This window comes from Polypterus senegalus, chromosome 14, assembly GCF_016835505.1.
Source record: "Polypterus senegalus isolate Bchr_013 chromosome 14, ASM1683550v1, whole genome shotgun sequence".
NCBI lineage: Eukaryota > Metazoa > Chordata > Cladistia > Polypteriformes > Polypteridae > Polypterus > Polypterus senegalus.
In genome coordinates this window covers 1,513,423-1,537,786 of record NC_053167.1, presented here as the reverse complement: position 1 = coordinate 1,537,786, position 24,364 = coordinate 1,513,423, and the positions used below count along the sequence as shown (strand labels likewise).

Genomic DNA, 24,364 nt, shown 5'->3' with positions numbered 1-24,364 from the left:
TTTCTGATTTGGGTTGTCAGGAATTCTACTTGAGATTTAACCTTCACCCAGTACACAGTATCTCGGAGACCATCTGTACGTGTCTCTTGGACGAGCGCGAGAGCCGAGATATAGAGATGAGGTATGGAGTGATTTGTCAATAACCACATTCACTTTGTGGCATTGGCACTTTGGGTAAGGGATGTTCTCATTAGAAGTAGTTGGAGCCTGCACTATCAGAGCTGTAATTAGTCATTTATTTCTTTTACACATCACAGATGCTTTCAAGTAAAGTGCCAGTGATTTAACTTTTGTCTGCCTGGTTAAATTATATATACTGAGATATTCAACACTGTTCGAAGCAATCTGAATTGTATTCCTAGTTTATAAGTATTATTTTACTCTTTTTGGATAATAGAGGACAGTTCCATCACTCTTGCTGACTGTGACTCTGCGAGAAAAAGGTTCAGATGTACATAATGCTTTGATTCCTCTGTAAGCAGGATGTGGGTCACTAGACGATACATGGTGTGTCACAGATTCCTCTAACAAATGCCTCCTTATTTGCCCTCCAAGCCCTTGCAGTCATCCTTCTCAGTTCCCGGTAAAGACCAGAGTTGCCATTGAGCCATGTGCTGCGACTCCTCTCCATGATATACAGGGTGTGCTGTGAGATGAAACACCTCCTTCTGGTAACACCAACACAACCCTCCGCAACCTTCAGTGTCTTGCCATGGAAGGTCTCCCACATCTCTTTCGGATTGTCAATCACATCCAAGTCTGCAAGTTCCTCATACAAACTGTGTGCAAACACATTAGAAACGGCCTAATCTTGGAGTCTGGCCAGGTCCAGCCTCATTTTCATAGTAGGTGGTAGCCTATTGGACCTAAGCTGGATCTTCAGAGTAGCAACAACAAATCTGTGGTCAATTCACAAGGTAGGTACTTCTGTAGACCCTGCCGTTCTGTAGGAGCCGCAGTCCGCAGGTTTTATTTACACAGTGACTGCTGTGTTTTACTATTAATCTCACTGTTGTGACCTTTCCGTTTTTACTTAGAGGCACATTGATTAAAATAAAAATAAAAGTACAGATTTACCTCTTACTGTAGATGCCTTCAGTTACAGGCTGGTGTTAGGTTACTGTGAGTTCTACTTTTTAAGGAATTCACAGAGCACCTAAAACCTAACCATTTTCCTTTTAATTTTTTATTAGTGACTTTTTTTTTTTCTTAAAATGAAGCAAACTTTTATTGACACATTAAAATGAAGGGGAAAAAAGCATTACAGAAAAATAATTTAAGTAGCAGTGAAAACTTCTCACTGATTAGGGAAAGAGTTAGAATGAAAACTTGCCCACCAGTACCTGAGTTCGACATCCCTGAAATGGATAATGTGCGGCCAGCCGTCGCATCATCCAGATGAGTGCTATGCATTGGTGGCTGAAGTTGTTCCAAAATGCATAAAATAGCATTCTGTATAGATTGTGTTCATTGACTTCGAGTGTGAACTGACCCCTTTAGGCGTGCATACAAGCACATTTGGGCCATACAAACTGATTACGATTTAGAGTTGCTGCAATAAAATTTCAGCAAAATGGACTAGCCTGACTACCACATCATTTTTACACTTTGATTTTTGGGGTGTCTTTGAATTCAGCCCTCTGTAGGTTGATCATTTTCATTTCCATCAAACAATGTGGCATTCTTTCATTCCTAACACATTACTATGTCAATCCCTATCAAGTAGAGATAGCCAGCAGGATTTTCTTTCCCATTATGATCAAATGTGTTTTCAAAGTGTTCCTTTTTTTTGAGCAGTTATATATCACACACACACACACACACACACATGCGAGGGATGTTCAGAAAGTTTCTGCATATCTTTATTTTAACTCTGTTTATTCAGAATTTCAAAAACAAATGGACATCACTTTTCTACATTGTCACCTTCCTTTGCGATGTCATTTTCCCAGTCACATGACACTCTTAGACACAACCAATTGCTTCTCCTCCCGCCTTCACTGTTTCCAACAGTAACAGTGCGGAAACATTTTCAACGTCCCTCGTTTGTGTGTGTGTATGAGGGATATCCAGACAAAAAGGTTACAACAGCTGTTAAATCGAAAAATGAATATATTTCGACCAAATTTACAGGGTATGTTCCAAAATATGTGTTTATTTCTCAACATAATCGCCATCAACTTCGATTAACTTCTTCAGCCTGGGCACCAGCTTTTTTTTATACCCTCGTCGAATACGCTCCGCTCCACCTCCGAAAGCCACTTCTCCACTGTCTCCTTCAGCTCCTTATCGTTGGAAAAACGTATCCCACCCAAGAATTCTTTCAGTTTGGTGAAAAGGTGAAAATCTGAGGGCGCAAGGTCCGGGGAATAGGGTGGGTGGGTAACAATATCCCATCTAAAGGACACAAGCAAGTCCTGAGTCACACGAGTGTTATGGACCTGCCGTTGTCGTGAAGGAGGGACACGCCACGAGTCAGAATTCCCCTCCTTTTGTCTTTAATCTTTTTTTTTTTTTCAATTTTTTTAGGGTCTCCCAATATGTTTCAGCATTGATGGTGGTCCCTTTGGCCATGAAATCCATCAACAAAACCCCTTTTCTGTCCCAAAAGACAGATGCCATAATCTTCCTCTCTGAAAACTGAACTTTGAATTCTTTTGGCTGATGGGGAATGGGTATGGCGCCATTGTTGGGACTGCCTTTTGGACTCGGGAGTATAGTGACATACCCAAGTTTCGTCTCCAGTCACAATAGAGTCAATGAACGCCTCACCCTCGATTTCATAACGCTGAAGAAATTCACGTGTAGCGAAAACGTGATTTTGGCAATGTTCTGGAGTCAACATTTTTGGCACCCATCTTGCACTCAGCTTCCTGTAATCCAGTTTTTCTGAGACAATTTCACCCATTTGACTTCGTGAGATGTGTGGGAACATTTCATGAAGGGTGTCAATCATCACACGATCACTGCAAATTTTTTCATCAACTTGCTGCAGAAGCTCTTCTGAAACGAGAGACGGCCTTCCACTCCTTTCTTCGTTATGAGTGTCAGTGCGACCTTCTTTGAACGACCTAACCCACTTGTAAACATGCTGACGTGACAATACCTCAGGTCCATAAGTTTCCACAAGCTGACGATGGATCTCGGCCACGGATTCGCAACGCAAAGAGAGGAACTTGATGACCGAACGAATCTCGCATCGGCGATAGGTGGAGCAAACTGCCTCGGCAGAGGTTGACGAACTCCCTTGCTGTGATGACATTTCACAACTAATATAAATATATATATTATATTTTATTTATATATATAGGGGTCCTAACAGTCAAAATAATATATAAACCTATAAAATTAAAATAAGTGATTCCGGAAGAGTCTTCTAAATCGGATTTTCTTAAAGTATGGGTCATGTCACAGGTTTCCCCAAGTGAGTCGTGAGTTGCTATTGCATTTCATACAAATGCGCCGGGTGCAGTTTTCATAGTTAGTTGCAGTGGGTTACTTACTGCATGTCGATTAAGCAACTGACTTTGCTCTGACAATCTTCCCCGATTCGGCCAACTCCACTCTGATCAGTGACAATTCCCCAAGGGTCCAACCTCCCCCGTTCTGATGATCACCCCTGGGGACAAATAAAGTTCTGTCTTGTCTTGGAATGGATCTGGAAGGCACAAAGAAGGCCAAGATTGGATTGTGACCAAAAACATAAGTTTAAGAGACATTGTTCTGAATTAATTTGACAGATTTGTGCAAGACTGTTTGTTTAAGCTAAATTACTTTTTTGGGAGTTGTAAAGAAATGGTGGTTGCTGGTGTCTGCATTTATAAATGTTTGCTTTCACTTTTTATTTGTCTGATGATCACCAAGTGAAATATCTTGTGGCTAATCTTAAGTAAAGCATCAAGGTACCCTTATCCTTTGTAAAATGCACTGTCACTTGTGGCACACATCTTAAAAATGAACTAAGAATAGCCTGTGGTATTTGGTATGTCCGATTACAGATATCCTATTATAACTCTCATGAGATCACATCTTCATTTTTAAATCAAACAAAGATCATACAGGAGGTTACTTTTTGGTGTTAAGACCAAGTAACATGAAAATAATGAACAAAAGTTGATGTTTGAGGTGTTTTTTGATATTGCTCCTTCCTTAAGACCCTATCACATTACACAACACCCCCAAAACATAGACATCTTAGCTGCTCTTGAGCTGACATAGCACTCTCCTTTTTCTGCAAATTGTGTGGTCTGCAAGTGACCAATATGTGACTTACCCTGACAAAATCTGTTTTTATTTTGTCTTAAGTTGTAGAGGTGAGCACTGACAATCAATGACCACCCAGAAGTACAATTCATGTAATACAGGTACGAAGAATAACGAACACTGGTGTTTTAGACCTCACAAACAGAAGAGAGGGGCTCATCTGTCTGCTATTTTTTTTTTTTTCCCATTCTGTCATGGATCATAAAACAAAATATCAGAGATTGTGGCCAAAACTCTCCATAATAGTTGTAAGACTTTCATACAGTGTTAGCGTGGTCAAGCAGCACATTATTGACAGTCCTAAAAAGGGGCAACAGAATTATACTTTGGAAACGTGAATCTGTCTTAACAGTCAAAGTTGTCTAATTTGTTACTCCCAAATCATTGGAGTTGCTAAAACTGACATCCCCTCTGATTCTTATAATGTGATGGCAGCTTTATGTGGGAAAGCATTACAATAGAGAAAACGCAGTGGCAGTTCAGTGTGACCAATGAATGTAAAATCCACATCTCTGCAGGAAACCTGAGGATACACTTGTACATGGTGAGAGCGTTAAACTCAGCACGGACAGTAACTGGAAATTGGCACAAGGCACTGCACCAGTGTCATGGTTCCCAATATGAGAAAATTCATCTGGGTATGGGGATAAGATTATAAAAATATAATCTCAGCCTTGAAAAAGACATTTAAAGTATGTTAGAGGGTGGAAAAAAAACACAGATTGCATAAAAAGTTCCTTCATTTTGATCCATTATACGCCGTTCAAGTTGATCCACAATTCACAAGTAAACCGTTTCATTGTGTTAGACACACAAATACTCTTGTGTATTGCGCTATTTTTATTCTACGTGGCAGGAATAAAAATTGTATATCAAAGGTTGAAACTGATTTTATAAGATTAGGATGAGCAGGATCATTGAGAATGTACAGTAGACCAGCTTCTAGCCAACTAGACTTGTATGACACTCCTCTTTAGACATCTGAGTCCCATGTCATGCTCCTAGCCAGGTTAATCATGCACATTTAGATTGAGCACACGTTTCCAAAAATGTGGATCAAAGCAAAGAATAGGGCACTTTATTAAATTCTGGCATAGGACATTTTAAAAATATATATGTGTGTATTTTTATTTATTTATTTATTTATTCGTACGTAGTTGTGAAATAGGACAGAGGATGACCCTGCTCCTGGTTTCCCACTCCTAACGTCACTCTTCCCCTTCCCTTTGGCCCGCAGCCTCTGGCTCAGATTAGCACAAATATATCGCTCCAGCAAGCAAACTGTGATACTTCGTGTGATGAGAGAATTCGCAAAATCAACCAGAATATTCAAGTAAATTATAGGAAAAAAACCTGATCTAAATCCATTCAGTCGTTCTCTCGTGAAGTGGACAGCCATACAAACACAGACAGACAGACTTTGGATTTTATATAGAGAGAGATGTGTGTAAAATGTTTACTGTTAGGCTTGAAATTGTGGATGGTGTACAAAATTTTTCTTTTGGAAATTTTCTTTTAGTCAAGTAGTAAGTGTCTGTTACAATAATTTTATTGTTGTAATGACGTGTGACTAAAGTTTTGAGAAAATTCTATAGGAGCTGTACTAAGAATTTTGTGCTAGTGATAATATTGGGTCCTTCACAAAATATTGCTTAGAGCTGTAGATCAACTGGATAGGTAAAACAATGAAATCCTGCAGGGCAACGTCGCAACGAAGGTTTGCATGACATAATGAGGCTTACTTACAGTGTGGCTCTGAGTATTCTTCTTTGTTAGCTGCTGTTAACAACCATACCGGTTTTCCTCTTATGGAGGCTTCATTTTGCGTAGATCTTAGTTCTTAAAGAAGCCCTGCTTGACAAGGAAGTTTTAAAGTTATTAAATAAGTAGCTGAAGTATGTTTTTAAAAATGCTATTTTAGTGTCTGTTTCTCACTTTTTTATTATTGTGATTTATTTCAGCCTCTTAATGCAGCTGTGATTGCAGCAGCTTTATCTTTCAGTCCCTGAACTTTCCCTTGTCTACTGTGACCCTTATCTTTAATCTTTTCTAAGGCTGCTTATGCTGTAACTACTGTGTGTGTGTGTGTGTGTGTGTGTTTGTGTTTCTTTTGAGTCAAGGAAGTGTGCTTCTGGGTCAAGCTGTTTTAACGTTTAATGCCTTCCTCTGACTAATCATTATTATATACTCTCTGGTCAAACTGATTATCTAAAGCATAATTTTCGCTGGACATAATTTGTACTTAGTTTCCCCAATATTTTTCACTAGTCAAAGAAAAACCTGTAACAGAAGTGCAAAGACAGTTTCATATTAGGTTTAACTTTCCTTAGAGAGGACAAATTCTACTGGTGCTGTGAAGAATTGTGTGTTTTGTGGACCACTGAAAATATCAAGAGGGTGAGACAAGCTGTAGAGCAGAATTGGGCAATCATGTCAATGTCAAGTGGTACAATGTAAATTGGCGGGCGTGAATTATTGCTGAGTTCTTCAAAATTTATCCTTTAAAAATCCAATTAGTGGATCTTTTTAAAAACTATTCAGCTATATGATTTAACATTTGCTCTGTTTATCGAATTGTTAAATAAAAAATAAAACGGGATATGTTGAATAATTGGCAAACTGAAGAATAAATTATTAATGGCGGAGCTCATCTGAGAAGTGCTGTTAAAATGTTATTAAAGATGAGCAGTGATTAATCAGTAGATGGATTGGGAGAGCTTGCTCATAAGGTCGCTGGAAAGGGGTGTGCGGTGCTCCCGATATCTGTGCAAAAGGACGAAGGTCCAAGTCTTTTAGAGCCCTGGTGCTTCCTGTCTTGTTTATATGGTTGCGAGACATGGACACTATCCAGTGATCTGAGACGAAGACTGGACTCTTTTTGTACTGTGTCTCTCCGGAAAATCCTTGGGTACCATTGGTTTGACTTTGTGCTGAATGAGTGGTTGCTCATGGAGTCCCGATTGAGGCACATTACCTGCATTGTGAGGGAGCGTCAGTTACGAAACTGTGGCCATGTGGCGCGTTTTTCCGAGGGTGATCCAGCTCGTAAGATCCTCCATTCTTGTGGACCCAAGGGGCTGGACCAAGCCAAGGGGTCACTCGCGTAACACCTGGCTGCGGCAGATAGAGAGTCATTTCAGGAGGGTGGGACTGGACCGGGTGTCTGCCTGGTGGGTTGCCAACTGGTATAATGACTTTTTCCATCGTGTAGTGGTTGCGCCAACGCACTGTACCAGTGCATGCTCCCCAACTTGACTTGACTTGATTGATTAATTCATTCCTTTTATTCCTTATTCTGTAGTACTATCTTTTTAAAAATAATCATAGAATCATTTTGCACCTGTCATAAAGAAAAATATTTATCATCTTAACTAAACCTTAAACTAAATATTTATATTGGCAGTGATGTTCCTTTGGAATCTATTCCCTATTTATAAATGATGATTATTGTTTTATTAACAATAAGTTTGTGTTCCTCCTTTATCATTTAGTAATATTTATATGAGAAATGATCTTGAATGAATACAAGGATTTTTACTTTATGTGGCCATTGCTCTACTGTCTTTATGAAAGAAATCTTCTTCTTGAGTCCCAAAATGGTATACATTTTCTTATTTGGATCTACAGATTAAAAGGTTTAAGACCTCCTGCCCCAAGCCATTTCACTTGACCTGTAATATTTTCATAAAAGTTGCACTCTCTAAAAGTCCTACCAAACTTTTTCCTGAAGTAAATGTCTTGATGTTAATGAATTTAACCCTAGTCTTTTCTTAACAGGCAATACGTCAACAGTCCGTGGATATGCCCTGTAAATATGCAAAGCTTCAGGAAAACAAAAACAGGAATCGCTACAGAGACGTGAGCCCTTGTGAGTACCTGAATTTATTACAATGCTCAGTATCTTCCCAAGACAGTCAAATTGTTTCATTTCTTAAAGGATCACATGGTTCTTACAGAAGTTTAATGTTAAAAGTAACTGTAAATGTTGTAATCTGAAACCATTATTTTGCAGAATAAGCTGATTCACTGTGATTGGTTAATTGTCCTTTATGTATATTATATTTAAATAATTGTACTGGAGAATGGTGTTGTGTTACTTAGCAAATACAAGTAAAAGTTTCACTATACTAGGTACATGTGTCAATGACCCTGTAAACCTATAACAGTTCCTTCCTAATTGTATTAGACAGTGGCATCTTTATATAGTAATCCCTCCTCGATCGCGGGGGTTGCGTTCCAGAACCCCCTGCAAAATGTGAAAATCCGCAAAGTAAAAACCATATGTTCATATGGTTATTTTTATATATTTTAAGCCCTTAAACTCTCCCACACTATTATAAAAAATTCCCACACAGTTATACAGCATTCTTATTGTTAGGATAATATTCTCAGATATTAGGTAAGATTTGTTGAAATTATGTATGTAAACACACTTTATATACAGTAAAACCTAAATATTATTTTAAAGATATCGAGCGTTTCCGATATCACATATGTTACAGCCATTACGACAGACAGGCCACCAGCAATAAATACGTACAATGCAAGAAAAATTGTATACTGTAAAATGTGTGTACAGTGACACTAAACTATGTACATGTAATAAATACTGTATGTAGAAAATTTAATTATGATTACTCACCACAATGACATGATGACTTGTCCAATAACAACAATGAGTTTAATTTTACTGCCCAACAAAGGAGAGCATTAATAGCTCTTCTAAAGGAGCCTCTTCAGGCGATTGTGTAGCACTGCCATTGTTCTTCTTCTGGCAGTCTTCAATCCAAAGTCCTAAAGCAGATTCCATCAGGACTACTGCCTTATTACATCCACTTACAACTCGTTTTGCACCCTGGTTAAAGGACACTGCGGCCATAGATCTTATATTCTTTTCCTCCTTTTTTTAAATAAAGAGAATTGTGGACTCATTGATGCTGTAATGGAGTCCTGCAGCGGTGTAGCTTTTCCCTTCCTTCAACATATCCAAAACGTTTACCTTTTCAGCAATTGTTAGCATCTTCCATTGGCGCTTGGGCACGACCCCTGAAGCAGTAGCAGGAGCAGATCGTTTTGGAGCCATAACGAAGGGCATGACTATGCACAAAGATAAACACAAAAGAGCAGAAAAGTTAACTCTTTACACAGCAAAATACGTTTATGCTGAATGAGCAAGGTGAGACGACTTGGTTAATGCAGCGGAATCGAATTCGGCACTCCGTTGCTGAGCCAATCAGCATATAGGAGCTTAACTGTGTGCTCTGATTGGGTAGCTTCTTAGCCGTCCGCCAATAGCGTCCTTTGCATGAAATCAACCGGGCAAACTAACTGAGGAAGTATGTACGAGAAGTAAAAAGACCTATTGCCCGCAGAAACCCGTGAAGCAGCGAAAAATCTGCGTTATATATTTAGATAAGCTTACATATAAAATCCACGATAAAGTGAAGCCGCAAGAGTCGAAGCGCGATAGTCAGGGATTACTGTATATAATACGGTACTTGGCTTTCTGTTTGTCTGTCCAGGATTTTAAATCGCCTGTAGCTCGCAATCCATTTGACTTACTGACATGAAATTTGGTACACATATACTACGTGATGTCTATTATCCGCTTTCAGAGTGATGATTGACCTTCAAGGTTATTCTTCTTTTTATTTTATTGTAGAATCAACTCTCGACAGCAGCCAGCAGGGCGGCCATGCGGTGCATGCTTATGGGCGCCGTTCTCATTCCCTACCACCTTTGCCGTCACTTCCTCTACCTCTTCATATCTTAAATCAATCTTGAGGCAGATTGAAGACTTAAGTGCCTTCTTAAATGAAAAACTATAGAAAAAGTACTAAGTAATTGCAACACAAACACTGACTTAATCAGTTTTAACGTGAAAAGATTCTGACAAAAGAAGAGAAGAAGCAGGTAGCTAGGGTGGAGAAAAGAAGAGCTGCTCAGGAAGCAGCAAACCAATGCTAAACATACAGAGAAAGAGTATGAAGACTATGAATGCTCAAGTCAAGTGTATTCACTGCACGTTATCGTCTATATTTCTGGTGCAGAAGTTACAGAATTTGTATCTTCTGTAACTTGTTGTTAATATTTTCTCTGGTAGTCGGATGCATGCTTGCATATACTCCTTGTCAAAGAACTATTTGAAATGCTTTACTAATGCAGAAGCTCATTTGCCTAGTGCCTTACTACAAACTCCTAAACTATTGTGGATTTTTAGCCCACTCAAGCCAGTGTCACTTTACAAGCAGTTGCTGATCATATTGCTGGATCATGTCAGTTTAAACAAATGAAAATCACTGCCCATATCTTATTTATGTTGTGAGACATCAGACAAATGACCTTTACTGTTTGAGATTGGGATCACCAGCATTTCTTGTCACTACTTTGTATCCATTGTACTTCCGGATGAGCATTCATTGGTTGTGAGGTCTTATGCACACAGAGCCCGCCGCTACAACTAAAGACAGAATTTTATCAGGTTGAGTTGCAAACTAGTTGGAGTGAGTCCGTGGGGCTGTTACATTAGACCGGGGTTATACTTCACGCAACGCATGCTGCAGCGGACGCTCCTGCTATGCAAGTGTTGTGCTGTTTATACTTGCGCGCGTACCTTATGTAAATCTGGAATAATGCGCAAGGTGGCAGTGCGAGATATCACGCTAAGAACAAGTTCGGCTTCACTGTGTTATGAATTGTCTGGAACACCCATTACATTCCAATGACATCTTACCGCAATATCTCTGAAAAGGATGTTTAATGATTAAATCCATCAGTCCAGGGATTTGACCATTTCGGCTAGCATTATACACGAGGCAGAAACAATCCCTGGACGAGGTATCAGCTCATCCAAGGTGAATACAAGCACACACATACACTCTGGCATCATTTTAGTGTCACCAAATCTGCATATCTTTTGGAAGGAAACCGGAGCCCACTGTGGAAACCCAGCAGGAAAGCCTGTACACTCCAAGCAGGGAATATCAGTGACGTGACTCCCTGCAAGACAGCAGCACTAATGCTTTGCCACTGTGTCACCCTCATGTGTGTAATTATTAACCGTATTCATTATTTAAATGAAATTACGGATTTATCTGTAAAGTGCAACATACATACTTCAATGCATTTCATCATGAAAGTGATATCAAGTGTAAATCTAAGGATTCTAAATGTGCAGAGAGTTGGAATATTATACATGTGTATGTACTCAGTGTGGAGATCTATTGCTGTTTGCTGCTGCTGTCAGGACCGGAGGAAGCCCTAGAAAAAAAGACGGCACAGAAGACAGTATGTGGGACTTTTAAAATATATTGTGTAACTTAAAATCTGGAACCAATGTAGAAAGCATTTTAAGACAGAGAAACTTTTATCTGTGGCACCCCTGCAAGATTACCACCTCTTTCAACCTTCACAAACATATGCAGTTTTTAATATCTGGAAAAAATTTGGAATTAACTTAGAGATCTTTATATAGACAACGTCTTTGCATCCTATGAACAATTACATTCCAAATTTAACATTCCAGCTACACATTTCTTTCACTATCTTCAAATCAGGAACTTTGTTAAACAGAACCTTCCAGATTTTCCTCATCTTGCACCCTCATCAACGCTGGAAAAAATATTGCTCAATCTCAAGGAATTAGACTCCATCTCTACAATATATAAAATCATTTTACAATCCCTTCCTTTCAAAGATCCAAGAGGACACTGGGAAAAAGATCTCTCAATTTAATATATCAGAAAAGGAGTGGAAAGTAGCAATGCAGAGAATTCACTCGAGCTCCATATGCGCAAAGCATACAATTATACAACTCAAAATTGTATATCGAGCACATCTGTCTCGACTAAAACTCTCCAAAATGTTTCCAGGTATGATCCAACCTGCGAACGTTGCAGCCAAGTCCCAGCCTCACTGGGTCACATGTTCTGGGCCTGCACCAAATGAACATTATTCTGGACAAAAAATTTGAATTACCTTTCAGACAGCCTTGGACTCACAATCCATCCTAACCCATTAACAGTTGTGTTTGGGGTTCTTCCAGAGGGGCTTAAAGTGGAGAAGGACAAACAAATTGTGATTGCATTCACTACACTTTTGTCACGCAAACTTATTCTGATAAACTGGAAGAACCCAAACTCTCCTCTTTTAGGTCAGTGGGAAACCGATGTGTTATATTATTTGAAATTGGAAAAAATCAAATACTCCGTTAGAGGATCCGTACAGACTTTTTTCAAAACATGGCAGGATCTAATCGGTAATTTAAAATAAGTTTATAAAGCACAGAGAATTTATTAATTTAGGTATGTTTACAAGCCTTGAGTTTTATGCCGTTTGGCTTGCTCTCTCTCTCAGGGGTGGGGATTGATCTGTTCTTAACTCAATTCTTCTTTTTGTAAAAACTTGATTGTTTTGTATGGATTGTAAGAAAATTAATAAAAAAAAAATATATCGTTTCATTCCAATCGGTAATATGCAACGCTTGAATATAAAAGCACCACCACCACCTACTCAAAGCATCATGATGCACCAACATTGATGGACTGAAAGCCAGAAGTCTACGTGACCATCATCATCAGGTCCTTCCATGAAAACCCTAAATACAAAGAGGACTGTTTGACTTATGTTAGGTAGATTGCCCAGAGGGGACTGGGCGGTCTCTTGGTCTGGAACCCCTACAGATTTTATTTTTTCTCCAGCCTTTGGAGTTTTTTGTTTTTTCTGTCCACCCTGGCCATCGGACCTTACTCTTATTCTATGTTAATTAATGTTGACTTATGTTTATTATTTATTGTGTCTTCTGTTTCTCTATTCATTTTGTAAAGCACTTTGAGCTACATTTTTTTGTATGAATATGTGCTATATAAATAAATGTTGGTTGATTGATTGATTCATCAAACATCGAAACGCGCACACCAGTCTTGTAAGATCCGCAAAGCTGCTTTCTGTCACATGTAGGTAGTAAACGTAGACTCTGACTTTTAGCACACTGCGCCCCCCGACTTTTTGCTGGTACTGCAACTTGCACATGCATCGCATTTAATTTCTGAGGACCTGCTCTGAGGACGCATTAAATGAATGCTGGAAACGCATGGCAGCATTGATGCGGGCACGTACGCGTTCTGAGAGTGAAGTATAAACGAGCCCTTAGACTACTGGCTTCATTGAGAGATTACTACCGACTTCTTCCAGCTTGGTACTGTTATTTAATTGAAGGCCACAACTGAAAATTACTAGAAGAGTCTCATAAGGTGACATGGCCTATACAGCATTGAAGCTTTCACGTTAGAGAACATTTACCTCTCATTACTTTGTGCATGACCACTATCTTTAATTCCCAATTTATTATAAATAAAGAGATAAATGCAGGGTGGCACAGGCAAATGGGAAATTTCGTAACTAGGTGTTGGTGACCCTGTGGCATCAGCCGTTGTTTGGGACCAATGCAGCCTCTTTTAGAACCCCTTGCCATTAGTTATAATGGAGCAGTGGAGTGGTGCGCAACAAACGTTCGCTGTGAAAGCCTTTTACAAGAATGGTGATAGTGTGACTGCGGCGCAAAGGAAATTTCGGCATCATTGTCAGTTAGGATGTCACACTCGAGTCCCATCTGCTCATGCAATTAAAATATGGGTTTATAATTTCGAAGAAATTGGTTCAGCCTTAAAAGAAGTCCCCAGGTGGAGCTACTTTACTGCCCGACAATCAATGGCAACTATTCAACGATGGTTTGGAAGGCACGTCATTTCACACCATAGTGACTTTTCATGGCCTCCAAGATCCCCAGATTGTTTTTAATTTTTTTTTTTTTCTGTGGGGACATCTTAAAAGCCAACTGCACATGTCCTGCAACCATTGCTGAACTTAAAAGGAAGACTAAAGAGGAAATCGCTGGCATTCCTCTAGCCATGTTACACTGTGCAAGGCAGAATTTCCATAACAGGCTGGCAGAATGTATACGGAGAAATGGACAACACCTTCATGATGGCTTCTTCAAAACATAAATTGTCCCTAGTGTGTGCTTGGGGTGTGTGTGAGCCCACCCTGTGGTGGGCTGGCGCCCTGCCCAAGGTTTGTTTCCTGCCTTGCGCCCTGTGTTGGCTGGGATTGGCTCCAGCAGACCCCGTAACCCTGTAGTTAGGATATAACGGGTTGGATGATGGATAAAATGAATATTGATTTACCATCATTTAATTGTGTATCCTGTACAATACATTTCATCATTAAATGTATTTTGTAATGTGTTTATTTGTGCATTAAGCATCAATTGAAAACTTTCCGTTTCCCTGCGCCACTCTGTATTTCCAATGAATGTCAACTCCATTTTTACTTCGTAGAATATACTCTTTTACATTTGCCAAATTCTAATTGTTGTTAGATTTCAGCTCCATTAATCATACCAACATGTTGTATTTAACACAAATATATGGTGTAACTAAGGACTTACACTTCTCCACAGAAGTCTGATTTTTCCTTCTGACACTACCAGAAATCCCTTGGCACTGGTTGAGAAATTTTGCGTTTTGTAAAAATTTTAAGCTAAAGAATCGAGATGAACAATGTATTTTATTCATACAGCATGATTACAGTGCCTTATTTGGCCCTGGAGTACTACTGTGTTGTAATTTTAGTAGCTCCAGTGCAGCCAGTCTGAGCCCAAATGGCAGCACCACTGGGTCTTGTTCTTCTTTCGACTGCTCCCGTTAGGGGTCGCCACAGTGGATCATCTTCTTCTTCCATATCTTTCTGTCCTCTTCATCTTGTTCTATTACACTCATCACCTGCAATTTTTAGGACCACCCAATTTCCTTGTACCATTGGTACTCACCAGTAATTTTCTTCTCTGGAAAAACTCCAAAATTTGTGACATTAATTCATAACAACAACAACAACATTTATTTATATAGCACATTTTCATACAAACAGTAGCTCAAAGTGCTTTACATAATAAAGAATAGAAAAATAAAAGACAATAAGAAAATAAGTCAACATTAATTAACATAGAAGAATAATAAGTTCCAATGGCCAGGGTGGACAGAAAAAAAAAACAACTCCAGACGGCTGGAGAAAAAAATAAAATCTGTGGGGATTCCAGGCCATTAGACTGCCCAGTCCCCTCTGGGCATTCTACCTAACATAAATGAAACAGTCCTCTTTGGATTTAGGGTTCTCACGGAAGGACTTGAAAATGATGGTCACGTAGACTTCTGCCTTTTAATCCTAGCCTTTAATAAGCAGGTATTGTAAATGTTAGGAGAACAAGAGTCTTGAAAGATTTTTATGCTTGATGATTTTGCATCTTTTATTTGTACTGGAGATTAAATTTATCTTGGTGGACATGGCATAGTTTACCTAAGAATACTTAGCAGAAACCAAGTTTGGATAATGTTTACAAGAACCCCAATCTTTATATACTTGTACACCTTACTAGAATTAATTATGTAGAGGACACTAATAGTTACAAAGATGCTAATTCCATTTTGAAATTTTGAAAATAAAGTCGGGAGACTCAAATTGTTAAAGGGCAGTGGAGGTTAGGTGGTGGTGAGATTAGAAGAGCACAGAACATGACTAACATTTTCACAATCCTCCCTACATGTGACAATACTCCTGCTTTGAGTTTAAATACGTTCTTTCTTTAGCATTATGTGTTTATTAATTATGTTGCTAGTCGGATCAGTACTGTTATCAACCATTTGTTACTGGCTTTATTTCCAGAAGAAAACTCCTGTTTTTATTTTTTGTGTGGTCTCAATTTTGATTTTCTCATTTAAAATCACTTTTCCAATCTTGGAGTGCTTTACAATTTGCAGGTGTTATGTGAATGACTCATATACATAGATATTTAAATGTATAACTTTAAACAATGATTAAACAAGTCTTTGAATGCTTTGGAACTCTTTAATTAACAGACTGTGAATTTTCTTCATTTCGGTACATTTCTGTGAAATTGCCACATAATTCATTATTGTCATCTGTTCGAGTGCTTTACATCTCATTATTGTTTGGCTGCCAGTCAAGATTAAAAAGAAAGAAATAAGTACAAAAATAAAAAAAACAACAATAAATCTGAATGTTAAAATCATGACAGTTAAATTTAAGGCAGAAGATGTGGCAACTTGCATTAGTAGACAGTGACTGGTTACTAATTAAGGAAGTGGATGATACAAAAACCTGCAGCCACTGTGGCCCTGCCTTAGGTTTAGATAGATTTCAGGTACTTTATTCTTAGGCCTTTATTTTACCATTACATTTTTATATTAAATGTTTAATGTGTACTTTTAAGTGTACAAATAACCCAGTAGCATCAGGTGTTAACACTAGAACAAACCATAGATTTGATGCCAGGACATTATAGTGTATATTTGTTGATCAAATTGCCCCACTGTGAAGGAGTATTCCTGTGAGTCTCCAGTAACCTTGTATCGGTTGTCATGGGTATGTGCGAGTGTCATTGGCTGCTTGCACCTTTCTCTAGTCCTGTTATTGGTGGAATGGCTGAATTTTCAATGCCGGTTAGTGGTTCCTGGGCTTTTGAGCATCTTTCTCAGAAGGCCAATAAACTGTAAGGGGAGGAGCCAACCACACGTAAATATGTGGCGGGCGAAAGGTGATGGAAGGGAAGAGAGCGCCATATCAGAAGAAGAAGTTACTGTAGATGCCGCAAAAAAGGCAAGAGGGAAAGCTACACGATTTGCTGGAAAAGGTGAGGTGAACCCGGGTTCATTTTAGTAAGCATCATTTTCCTTTTCCTTTGGATGTGGTGGAGTTATTCGGGAGAGGACCTGACAACAACAATAACATTTATTTCTCTGACACATTTTCATACAATAAATGTAGCTCAGAGTGCTTTTACAGGATGACAAAAGAGAAAAAAGACAAAATACAGAAATAAAAGTGGGCAATACTAATTAATATAGAATAAAAGTAAGGTCCAATGGCCAGGGAGGACAGAAAAACGAACCAAAAAAAACTCTAAACGGCTGGAGAAAACAACAAAAGCTGCAGGTTTTCCAAGGCCACCAGACCGCGGAGCCCCCTCTAGGCATTCTGCCTAACATAAATTACCTCAATCAGTCCTCATGGTTTTCAGGCTCCATGTGGAAGAATTAGATGATGATGGTCATGTGGACCTCTGGCCTTCAATGTAGGGACAGCACAGTGCTTTGATCGGGTGGTGGTGGTGCAGATCGCCACCACAGAAAATTTGGAAAAAGAACAGCAGAGAAAGTAGGGGTTAGTATGGATTTCGGAGCCACCAAGAATGACAATGATAATTAAATGCATATACAGAATATCGGGGTTAAACTAAAATGAAGCTATGAGAATGCCATGTTAAAGTTTTTAGCAGTTTTTTTTTATTTGTAAAGTGCTCCACCATATTAGCCTGGCAAATTTCTATCAGTAAGCTATTCCAGATATTAGGTTTACTTCTTTTTAAGTTTAGGTATTGGAATTCTAAGCAGACACTCATTTGAAGATCTAAGGTTACGATTTGGAGTGTAAGGTGAGAGGCATTCTGAAATCTAGGGTGGAGTGAGATTATTTAAGACTTTGTAAATCATAAGCTGATGGGCCAGCCTAAGTGATTGTGTATGTTTACGAATTCCAGGACATGAGGTACGGCTCGGCACATTCTTCACAATAACGGACTGTAGATGATTCATAATAGGAAATATTTACAGGACTCTGCTTTTATTTTTTTTTTCTCACATTTGTGTATTAGTGGTGTATATTGTTGGGTGCTGTGATTCGTGTGGAGGTGGAAGTGCTACAGCGCGGTACTGTGCATACTGGGGGTTTGTTTGTTTTGCACAGTTCCTTATTTTACTGTATAATAACAATTCTCATTTAGCTCAACTTTTGTTTCTTTTTCTTTTTCTCTCTCTTTGCTGACGCTCTAGTTTGGCAGTGCATATTATCGTGCCAGCTTGGAGTGGTACAAACTTAAACAATACCTTTTTGTTTCATAGTAGGAAAATGGTACTAATAAGAGGCATCTGTAATCTTTAAAGAAATACAGTTAGTGCCAAAGGGGAGTTTGTCATGTATACATAACCTTTTAGCAGAGTTTCAAAATGTGGTTAAGCAGAGATCATAGAAAGTGGTTCTCCCTCATTTCAATCATGGCCATCCTCGGGTAGGCAGTACTTGACTGACTTCTCCATAGTTGGGGCTTTGGGGCAACTTTACATGTAAGTTTAAGATTCATCAATCCACTTAATCTACAGGTATATCAAGGTGGATCAATCTCAAGATTAATTTATATAAATCTCTTGCTCAATACTAGAGTATTTTTGTATTCAGTCACATTTTCATTCAAGGATATTCATTTAGGTTTTATTTTTTGATAGAGCTTGCACCCCTTTTTTAGTGAAATTCATGAAACTTAGATATATAGATATACAGTATAGTGATTTGATGGCACAGAGACTTAAAAGAAGAAAAATGGTTAACATAAGTAGGATATGAGCGACATGGGTGCACAGAAAAGCAAAGGCAGACTCATTGGAATTTAACAGCAAGACGCAACTTGTGATGCTTGCGAGAATCTTTCCAAGGGACTTTGGCAGCCTTTAAAGAATCCACTTTATATTAGTGTTATATACAAGCCTACCTACATAAACCTCACACTCTCATATAGTTTAAGATATTACCAGGCCTCAGACTTGTACTTGTTTAATGAATATAATTAATAACTTGACTGCTTTAAGTTCATATTTAGTACAGTGACCAGACGTCCCGGTTTACCCGGGACAGTCACTATTTTTGGATCATCCGTCCCGTCTTCCCTGAAAGATCAAGAAATGTCCCGGCCTGTGGTGTTTTGCGACAAAATGCGTACTTTTCCCTAGAGGCCTAGACCCCATTCAGCCTTTCTGGTTCCAAATCATACGTTCTACCCATCATGACGTCAGACGGTTAACCGACCACCTTCTGAGTCCAACACCTGCTGGTGGCCATTGTTTGCAGTATGGAAATGCACGGAAGGCGAGAAGACGGAAGCGGACGCATCGTCGGATGGTATCTGCCGTGCCTTGTGATAGGACATGTTTTGGCTTTGCTATGCTCTGAGCCAGGAATTATCTTATTATTCCTGCTCTGAGCCTGATCGAAGAGCTAATGATGCCTGATTCAGTCATTCATTCACTCGTCAATACGGCATTCGAGGTGAGCCGTTTTCACTAAAGTTAAAGCTTAAACTTAAGAGTTAAACTTGCCAATTTATTTTGTACGACAAAATTGAAAGTGCTGACAAAGTTTATTATTTTTTTACTTTAATTTTAGCTCTTTATTCTTTAAGTACTGCTGTACACACTTTACTGTATAGTCTCAAGTCTGCAGACTGTACTCTCTGTAAATTTCATTGTAGTTGTGAATCTGATAATATTAATTTTATGTATTAATAATGAATGAATATTTAACACAAGTCACAACAACATTTGCGGATGATTGCCTGTTCCTTACACTTACAGCTGTATTTTACTTTGTTTTTCTTTAGTTTAGAGTGCAGAGTGACATTGCTTCTTCCCTTGTCTCTTTGGAATTTGCATTATGTCTTCCACTGAGAGTCTTTTCTCTGATTAACATGTGGACACCAGAAAAATCGCAACTTAATTTTATCGAATTGAAACATATGCTGGTTGTGAAATGCAATTTCAGTAATTCATGTGACAAGTTTTATGACATGTTATTACAAAATCCTGATGTCCTGAGAGCCATCCACTCATCTCAGAAATATTAGTGTTTCATGATTATGAAAGTTACTCATTGAAAAGCTGTTTTTCCTTTATAAACATTGAAAAAGTGTCATGTTCAATTTCAGAAAGTATTAATAAATTATTCACAAAACATTTCTGGCACTTCTGTACTTTCACTGCGATTCCTGATTAACAACGTAAGGTTTCGGTACGTCCATAACATACAGTATACTATATAATGTACACTAATGAGTTTGTTATTTGCTCTTCAGGAAAGCGTGTCTTTCAGTCAAGTGTTTTTGGCAAGATCTAGCCTGTAATTTCACGAAAAATAGCATACAGTGGTATAGAACCCTACTTTTGAAAATGGGTATATGTTTGTGGTTTAATAATATGATTGTTTCAAATGGAAGAAACTCGTACAGAATAAGATGCAGGAAACACGAAAATAGGCATTTCCATTATTAACGTCTATCTGGCTTCTGTGGGGCTCCACCCACAAGACCCCACCGCCTGGTGTCCCAGGTTGCCCCCAGAAAAATCTGGCCACTGTATATTTAATTATGTCTTTCTTTATATATGGTTTTACTGGAGTTGCTTTTTCTTCTACTCCTTTCAAAGCCTTACTTATTTATCTGTAGATCCCAAAATGGCTTTTCAGGTGAGGACGACGACAACAACATTTATCTCTATAGTACATTTTGAAGGTGTCAAAAATTCTGTAGTTACAAGTAAAGGAAAGACCAATTAAAATTAGAATAATGATTAATAAATAGTATGCAGCAATTATTGTACACTTATAGAGCATAACATATATAATTAAGAGAATTATAGTCGTTAAATAAAGAGTTGGTTTTCGAAGTCTCAAAATGCAAGGACTGTTTTCTTTATAGTACTTGACCAATATTTAAGATTTTATGACAAACAGAAAATCCATCCATTATCCAACCCACTATATCATAACTACAGGGTCATGGGGGGTCTGACGGAGCCAATCCCATCCAACACAGGGTGCAAGGCAGGAAACAAACCCTGGGCCTGGCATCCGCACACTCCAGCAAACAGAAAATAAGATTGTTTAAAAGTACAAATATAACTTAGAATTATTTTCTATATAATGGCGTATAATACATTTTTAATGTCTGAACTTAGGCATAGGTCTAGGTAGGATGATTTGAGGTAAGTGGTAATAAAAGAACATCCATTCATCATCTTAACCTGCTTTATCCATTGTATTGTTGTGGGGCAGGAGAACTTAATCGTGCAGCACTGGATAGAAGACAAGAAGGATCTCTGATATCCATCTAAGCAGTCAGTCACCCACACCTTGCCAATATTTTAACTTGCCTATTTTTGGCAGGTGAGAGAAAATTTCTATACACCGGAAAATAAGCGACCTACACAGACAGTACATGATTCTGTTTATACAGGACAGGCAAGGCAGTCCACTGCCAAGGGCCCTGAACTGGAAGACGTCCCACCCTGAGGAGACGCCCCCAGAAGATTAAACATAGTAGCAGGATTAGATTCTCATGTAATATCTCTAAAAGAATGGTAACCATGTATAGCGCAAAGAGAGAGGCAAGTTGATTAATATTGCATAATAAGCAGGGGAGTGGGGCTGAGATTGTCGGTATAAATAATCTAAAAGAATAAAGTGAAGAGAGAGTGAGACTTACACAAACAATGTAGACACAAACTGCCAAAAGAAAGATAAGAGCAAAGCCAAAAACCTGTCACTGTGACAGTGAAATAGAGGAAAAGCTGAACTGAGGTATGCTCTGTCCTTCCAGAGAACTATTCATCATAATGGGAAGCTGGAACATTTTCTGTGTATATTGCACAATACTTTGCAGCTTGTTTTGCACTGCATGTTTAGGTTGGCAGTTGCTGCTTGAGGCAGTGAATTTTGTTTGGGGATCGATATCTACTTGTCTGTGATCTCGTGCTTTTTGATATCTATCTGTTTAACATATAGTGCCTTTTAGATTTGCTCATCTGTTAAAACTGTAGAAATGTGATGTGATTGCCTCCATTTCAGCCATTAAAAACCAGAAACTTCAATAACAATGCCTTGGACTTTAATTTTGTGTATTGTTTTCTGAAAATGACAACTTTCAAATTGTGAAATTTTTTTTAAGAATTGCCCAGTCCCTCTCAGGAAGATACTGCCTTATTGAACTCCCACCTGAACCATTTGCCATCCCTCTTAACTGCTATTGAGTTGATTTTTACTCATGGCTCCAATTGAAAAAATGATTGCAGTGGATAAATTATAAAAATATATATATTGATATGATATTTTGCTTTTTCTTTTCCTTTAGTTGTCATTCTTATTTTCCTTTTGCCCATCACCTTTTCCAGTTTGATTAAACTCCTGGCCATCAATATCTTCCTTTCTTTGCAGGACATTGTAATATCCAATTTAGTACTGGATTAGCTGTCCCCAACAGCTCTGCCCGTGTAGTAGTGAAACGGGACAAACTTTAAAAATCAATAAACAAACCGGTATTGCTAGCTAAGTGAGGTAGCCCGTTTCGAACTGAGGCTGGCGTGTGAGTGAGGAGGGCCCCGTCTGGCTCCCCATTCCTAACGTCATGCTTCCCACTCCCTTCGGCCCATAGCCTCTGTCTCAGATTAGCGCAAATAAATCGCTTCTACAAGCGAACTATGATTCTTAGCGCAATGAGAGAAGTCGCAAAATCAACCGGAATGTTCAAGCAAATTATAGCAAAAAGCTTGATCTTAATCTGTTAAGTAGTTCTCTTGTTCGCTATCTAAAAGGCGGCAAGGCCGGCTCTCCACTCCTGAAATTGTGCTTCCCCCTCCCCTCGGCCCACAACCTCTGTCTCAGATTAGCACCAATAAATCGCTCCTGCAAGCGAACTACGATAATTAGTGCGATGACAGAAGTTGCAAAATTAACCGTAATGTTCAAGCAAGTTATAGAGAAAAAAAAAAAACGATCTAAATCCGTATGTTGAATCAATCTAAAAAGGAACAGAGGGCTGGAAGGAGCTGTGTCTTGTGTTGTGTTTGCTTGGCAGCCATGATGTGAGCGAATGAGCATCGAGAGTGACAGCTGATGCAACTGTATTTTTTTTTTGGTTCAAAAGAGGTGACCACCTTCAGTCGATACAATTTGAGTAGCAGAGCAGTAATAAGAATTTTGATGAATAAGTGGCACATCTGTAATTTTTCAGTAATTTGTTTGAAAAATCGGGTTGTCTGTAAAATATCTAAGTTCATTATGTCAGTATGTAGTGAAACTATCAGAATTTTTCATTTACACAGTGATACAGATGTTAGGCCATACAGCCCACTCCTAATCCAGTTATTGTTGTGTCTTTTAAGAGCTTTAGGGCTACATACAAAGAGACTGCTTATTTCAAACCATAATTAACAATTAGAATGAACATAGTCCTGCACTTGTATTTTGTCAGTGCTGTGCTGCCTCTCAATAAAGTATTTTTTTGAAGTTGCATCTCCTCTTCTTTCTGTCTTTAGAGTTATTAAAGACCCTCCGTTAAGCACTATACTCTGACTCGTGAAAGGTCGCAAATAAGGGTGTCCTTGTCAGACTTTCAACTGAATCATCAGTCCTTTACTCTGTGGTTGATTTGAAACCTAATGTGCTCTTCACATCAAAGCACCCTACCTGGTTTACTAAAACGTAAGAAGGGGTCTTCTAGTTATTTTGTGTCTCCCCCTTCCCCCTTTACTTCCTTGATATTCAAGTCACATTTGTCTGTTTTAAGCCCCCTGTCTTTGTGTGCTCACAGAACTCTGATCAAAGTTAACAAACATCTTCACACCCGTCCAGTTTCTCAGAAACACAACTCCATCTTCTGTAATTTGACTGTGACAGATGGTCTGTCTCTTCCTCCCTGAGCATATTAACTCTTTTAGGGCTAATTTATTTATTTTTTTACTTTTGTCCCAGGGCTGACTATTTTTTGAAAGAACTCGGTTTTCTGAAAAGCACACAAAGCAATGGTTTCACACATAAATTAACATAAAATGTTTGTTTTATATTCCATGAGCCCATGCAGCATGTAAATTCACATTTTTATTACATTCCTGTTTGTCTCATCATTCATAAGCTGAAAGGCACTTTCTGGAAAACAGCTTGAAGTAGTCGAGTGGCTGGTAATCCATAGTGTCCACTAGACCGCCACGTCGTCTAAAGTCCAGTTGCCAGATTTCCTCCCACAGATTTGTCTGTGTAGTCCCTCCAGGCGAACATTGCCGTAGGCGTGTCGGCTACATGAGCGTGTCCAGCACTACGATCAGCTGATGGAGGGACCTGTCTTTCATTTTCGATTTCCAAATTGTTTGTTTGCATCAAAATTGGAGTTCGATAAGTGTCTGTGTAGTCCTCCCAGGTGAACCTTGTTGTA

General features: G+C 38.8%; 1 protein-coding gene across 1 annotated transcript in view; it reads left to right on the top strand.

Moving 5' to 3' along the window:
- Nucleotides 1-24,364, top strand: part of ptpn1 (protein tyrosine phosphatase non-receptor type 1) — a 103,791-nt gene that overhangs the window by 23,333 nt on the left and 56,094 nt on the right. Inside the window, exon 2 of the mRNA XM_039734622.1 lies at nt 8,041-8,131. Within this exon, the coding sequence (XP_039590556.1) occupies nt 8,041-8,131 (91 nt within the window). The remainder of the gene's footprint in view (nt 1-8,040; nt 8,132-24,364) is intronic.